Source organism: Mandrillus leucophaeus, unplaced genomic scaffold (assembly GCF_000951045.1).
Source record: "Mandrillus leucophaeus isolate KB7577 unplaced genomic scaffold, Mleu.le_1.0 Scaffold44, whole genome shotgun sequence".
Taxonomy (NCBI): Eukaryota; Metazoa; Chordata; class Mammalia; order Primates; family Cercopithecidae; genus Mandrillus; species Mandrillus leucophaeus.
This window is the reverse complement of record NW_012104698.1, coordinates 1261249-1267013: the sequence shown is the minus strand read 5'-3', so window position 1 is coordinate 1267013 and position 5765 is coordinate 1261249. Positions and strand designations below refer to the sequence as shown.

Below are 5765 nucleotides of genomic sequence, written 5' to 3'. Positions count from 1 at the left end.
GATTACAGGCATGAGCCACCACAGCCGGCCATTTTTTGTATTTTTTTTTTTTGAGTAGAAACAAGGTTTCACCACGTTGGCCAGGCTGGTCTCAAACTCCTGACCTCAGGTGATCGATCCACCTGCCTCGGCCTCCCAAAGTGCTGGGATTGCAGACATGAGCCACGGCAGCCGGCCTAATTTTTCTATTTTTAGTAGAGATGGGGTTTTGCCATCTTGCCCGGGCTGGTCTCGAACTCCTGACCTCATTGGAGAAGGGTGATCCACCCACCTTGGCCTCCCAAAGTGCTGGGATTACAGGCGTGAGCCACCGCACCTGGCCAGAAATCACCCTTTATTTCAATTCCGTTTTATCCCTGTTGCTGTTATTGGTACATACACTTGCAGATGTCTACTTTTTGTTTCCTTTTTTAATGAAATAGACCACATTCCATGTGACCTGCTTTTTTCTGAACATCTTTCCATCAGGATGCCTACATTCGAATCCTGGCATGATGTGACCAATCAGTTACTCCCATTAGATCTTGGTCTTCTTACCTATGGACTAGGGACAATACACCTGGCCCCACACTACCTTCGTATTGAAGTCTTTGGGAAATAGGAAGTGTTCTACCAACACGAGAAGTGGGATAATTACAGTAATTAACAGTTATATATATTGAAGTCTGCAGTCACGGGATGGGATGACTGATCAGACCTCTCTCACCCTCTGTTCTATAGCTGGTGGGTGCTGGTCAGCTACGGAGTCCTCTTGGTCACCCTGGGAGCCTTCATCTTCGGCCAGACCACAGCCAATGCCATCTTTGTGGATCTCTTGGCATAACCACTGCCTCCCAGGGAACACAAGGCCTTTGCCATTGGTCGCAGGAACCCATCTCTTAGAGCTATGGGGCCATTGTTAGTCCATGATCATTCCAACTGGTGGGATGACATCCGGACATCCTCTTCCAGGGACTGGGGCAAACTCAGGCCCCACACCTCTGGACAGCTCAAACCCAGTCCTCTTCCTGCTCCCCGGTGCTGGCAGTGCTGTGGATGTTGGCAGGAAGTCTCACATCATAGAGGAACCTTCCTCCTCTCCCAGTTCTCAACTTCTCCATGCCTGGAATCCATGGGTGAAGAGAGTCGGTAGATCTCATAAGAAAGAATCCAGTCTGACTTCCTGACTTCCCTCTGGAGAATGACTATGGACAGAAGGCCACCATCCTCCACAGAGCACCCTATCCTGAGTAGGGGCTGTGCTCATTACCCCAGGCCAGTGGTAGCTTCCTCAGGAGCCTGGTCATTTCCAAAGGTAGCACTGAAGTCATACAAATGCATAGTCAGGTAGATTCAGGCCTTGCCCACATCTTCCTGGGCAACCCCCACCATGAAACTGTCAGCCTCTTTCCCATAGCTAATGGACATTTCCCAGGCCTTGAGGGGCCTCACCGTGTCTCTTTCAGCAAACCTGATGGTCCAGGCTGGGCATCTCTCCTCCTCCATCCCCAGACATCACCAGGTCTATTGTTTACAAACGGTGCCAGCCCGGCTCTGAAGCCAAGGGCCGCCCCGTGCCATGGTGCTGTGAGTATTCCTCTGTTAGCTTTCCCCATAAGGTTGGGGGATATCTGCTTTTCTGTCTGAGGTGGGCCCCTCTTTTCAGAGGCCCCAGGGTGGGTGATGGAGAAGGCTGGGAACATTTCAGACCCTCTGTGTGGGCTGGGCTGATCAGAATCAGGGTGTACCTCCCCGACACCTTTTTCAGTGATGTTTTCTCTTCTCCCTGCCTCTCCTCTGCCTCCTCCCCCGCCAGCCCTAGCCTGACTACCCAGAGACAAAAAAAAATAGGCAGGGCCGGGTGCAGTGGCTCACGCCTGTAATCCCAGCACTTTGGGAGGCCAAGGCGGGCAGATGACTTGAGGTCAGGAGTTCGAGACCAGCCTGGCCAACATGGCGAAACCCCTTCCCTACTAAAAATACAAAAAATTAGCCGGGCATGGTGGCGGGCACCTGTAATCCCAGCTACTACTGCACTCAAACCCAGGAGGCAGAGATTGCAGTGAGCTGAGATCGTGCCATTGCACTCCAGATTGGGCAACAAGAGTGAAACTTCGTCTCAAAAAAACAAAAACAAAAAGGCAGCTGAGTTGTCACTGATGGGCAGCATTTGAGCCTGCCACACTGGCCTGGAAGTTTCCCTTCCAGTCTGGATTTTGTCTGCTCCTTCCCCCTCACCCCGTCACCTCTTCACCTCCCATCCCATTTCACTGTATAGCTCAGTCTCTCCCACGCACATAATTGGGGGCAGAGGGGGGCTCTCTTATCAGCCTCTTCAGCAACACATGTCCATCAGGCCTGGCCTCAGTGGCCAGCCACATTGATGTCACATTGGAATTGTTACCCCAGGCAGGGTGAAGAGATAGGCTGTCTCCCCATCTCCCACCCCCCTCCCCACTATATTCTTGTTTTGACCACCTCAGCCCCTCAGCTACCCCCTCTCACTTTGGCCAATCCCAGGCACCAATCAGGCTTCCTCCTCCACCTGGAGCCCCTAGCGTTTCCTTGGCCCCTCTTCCCCAAAACCTCTGTACAGGGTATGAGAGGGACCTCCTGCCCAACCACCCACCACTCAGGGCAGTCTGATCTAAGAAGCAGAAGCTGGTTGGAGGCTGGCCGGGCTTCTGTCCAGTCTCCAGATGGATAAACTGCCTTTTCTCACATCCCCTCTTGGTGCCTGATCTTCTCTGCCCACGGGGCCAGACCCACGGTACTGTTTTCTGTCAGTCTCCGGCACAGCACCAAGCTCTGCCAGCACCAGTCCCTGACAGGGCTAGGAGGACAGCCTGGTCAGCAGGGCTGCAGTCCCCCAGTGCCGTGTTTCGGGGGTTGAGGGATGTAAGTGGAGTCATTGCACAGAGACAGACTAGTCAGGAGAAGGAGCTGGAATCTGGCCTCTTGGCCTAACCTCAGGAGCCCCCTCCCATCCTCTCCCCACTCTCCCTGTCGGGGTACTTCACTGTTTATTTTCTACTTGTGTATAATCGGGAAAGGGAAGATGGTTAATAAAAGGGATTTGTGCTGCTGAGCTGTGTCCCCTGTGTCTGGTTCAGGGGACAGAGTCCGTGCCACTGCCAGGAGGAGGAAGGGCTGGGGTAGGAGGTATAGATGGCACGTCACTGTCTCCGACCCCTGTCTCCGGAATGGCACCACCATGCTCCCTCTACCAAGCAGGGACCTGCAAGTGGCCCTTGCCACCCCTGCTTTCTTCCACATTCTACCTGTCCTTCTCCAATGACTTAGGAATGTATCGCAGTCTCCAGTCCTGCGATCTCTGCCTTCACTCAAGCCCTCACTGTGTCTTTCCTGTGCCTTTGTGGTCTCAGACTCTCTCCCTGACTTCAGATCTTGGCAAGAGCTTCAAACTCCTGAGTATCCACCCCCATCTTTTCAGAGGCCTGTGTTGAGCAGGTCCCAGCTGTCTTGATTTTGGAGCCACCAGTCACCATGCTCAGTGCTGGCAAGAAAACCAGCAAAGGTGGTCTGGGTGTGGTGGCTCATGCCTGTAATCCTAGCACTTTGGGAGAACAGGGTGGGGAGATCACCTGAGGTCAGAAGTTCAAGACCAGTCTGGCCAACATGGTGAAACCGTGTCTCTACTAAAAATACAAAAAATAGCCGGGTGTGGTGGTGCATGCCTGTAATCCCAGCTACTTGGGAGACTGAGACAGGAGAATTGCTTGAACCCGGGAGGTAGCGGTTGCGGTGAGCCAAGATTGTGCCATTGCACTCCAGCCTGGACAAGAGTGAAACTGTCTCAAAAAACAAACAAACAAACAAAAAAAAAAAACAGCAAAACAGACTCCAGCACTGCTCTCAGCCTAGTTGTGGGAAGACTGATGCTTCCCACAGTGACACAAATATACACTTCCAAACCATGATAAGTGCCAAGGAGCGAAAATACAGTGTGTTAGTCTGGGGTCTCGAAGTTGTCTGGGGAGTCGAGGAAGACTCCCTGGAGGAAGTGATGTTTGAGCTGGCCTGTGACTGATGAGTAGGAATTAGTGAAGAGAGGTGTGGAAACTGCCAAGCAATGGAAACTGCATGTGCAAAGGCCTTGAGCTGGGAGGAATATGACTTCAGGAACTGAAAAGCGGCCAAGGTAGGCAGACATTGACTGTGTGTTGGGAGGGTCTTAAATGACTCCTCCTTGCCTTTAGGGTCAAGTCTAACCAGCTCATCTCTCACCACACTTCCCCTCTCTGCTCCAGCCACACTCAAGTGAAGGTCAGGCTCCAACTCCTAGTAAAAGTAGGAGACTGACCTTGCAAGGAAGAAATACTTCAGAAGGGCTTGAAGGGTAGGTTGGCTTTGGGCTTTGGGCATTAGGCCTAACTAGGGGGCGAATAACTGGAGGTTGAGTTTCACCTTCTCTGAACAGAAGGAAGGAAAGGATACATCTATGCTAAAGGCATACTCCAGTGCAAACAGCCAAATTCATCCATTCATACACTTCACTGGACATCCTCATCCTGGTGTGACGGGTGGATAATGAGAAATTACTTAATGGATACAATGTCCATTATTTGGGTGATGGAAACACTAAAATCCCAGACTTCACCACTTACGCAATATAGCCATGTAACAAAATGGTATTTGTACTCCTAAAATGTATACAAAATTCTTTTTTTTTTGAGACAGAGTTTCACTCTTGTTTCCCATGCTGTAGCACTCTTGTTGCCCAGGCTGAAGTGCAATGGTGCGATCTTGGCTCACTGCAACCTCCGCCTGCTGGGTTCAAGCGATTCTCCTACCTCAGCCTCCCTAATAGCTGGGATTACAGGCACCCACCACCACACCCGGCAAATTTTTGTATTTTTAGTAGAGATGGGGTTTCAGCATGTTGATCAGGCTGGTCTCAAATTCCTGACCTCAGGTGATCCACCCACCTCGGCCTCCCAAAGTGTTGGGATTACAGGCGTGAGCCACTGTGCCCAGCCTACAGATGTTTTTAAAAAGATATCCCCATCCTAATGTCCCAAATACTCGTAAGCACTTGGTTAATGTCTGTCTCTCCCATTAGACTATAAGCTCTATTAGAGCAGGCCTATGTCTTCTTTACCCACCAGCGCTCGTGCCTGCCATGAGCGCTCAGTAGTTACTGAAAGAATGAATGAATGGATGAATGAATGAATAGCAGCGTTCGTTGAGTTCTTATATTGTGCTGACACTTTACTTGCACAATCATCTGGTCTTCAGATTTCTATGAAGAAGCAAAAGCTAAGAGAAGTTAAATATTTTGCCCACGGTCACACAGGTTGTAAGACTGGAGGTAGACGGCACTTTTAACTTGCATGAATAGACAAGTGAGCAGGCCAGGTGCAGTGGCTCAGGTCTGTAATTGCAGCACTTTGGGAGGTGGATTGCATAAGACCAGGAGTTCAAGGCCAGCCTGGGCAACATAATAAGACCCATCTCTACAAAAAAAAATATGAAAAAGCCGGGCACAGTGGCTCACACCTATAATCCCAGCACTTTGGGAGGCTGAGACGGGCGGATCACTTGAGGTCAGAAGTTCGAGACCAGCCTGGCCAACATGGTGAAACCCCATCTCTACTAAAAGTACAAAAATTAGTCAGGCATGGTGGCGGGCACCTATAATCCCAGCTACTCAGGAGGCTGAGGCAGGAGAATCACTTGAACCCAGGAAGCAAAGGTTGCAGTGAGCCAAGATCGTGCCACTGCACTCCAGCTTCAGCAACAGCGAGACTCTGTCTCAAGAAAAA

At 50.9% G+C, this 5765-nt stretch overlaps 1 protein-coding gene across 2 annotated transcripts in view; it reads left to right on the top strand.

Annotated features, from left to right (window-relative positions):
• Positions 1–3067, top strand: part of SLC38A7 (solute carrier family 38, member 7) — a 30844-nt gene extending 27777 nt beyond the window's left edge. For both annotated transcript variants that reach the window (XM_011994004.1, XM_011994003.1), the window contains one exon: positions 721–3067. In XM_011994004.1, the coding sequence (XP_011849394.1) occupies positions 721–823 (103 nt within the window). In that variant the 3' untranslated portion in view covers positions 824–3067. The remainder of the gene's footprint in view (positions 1–720) is intronic.
• The last annotated feature ends 2698 nt before the right edge of the window (positions 3068–5765 follow it).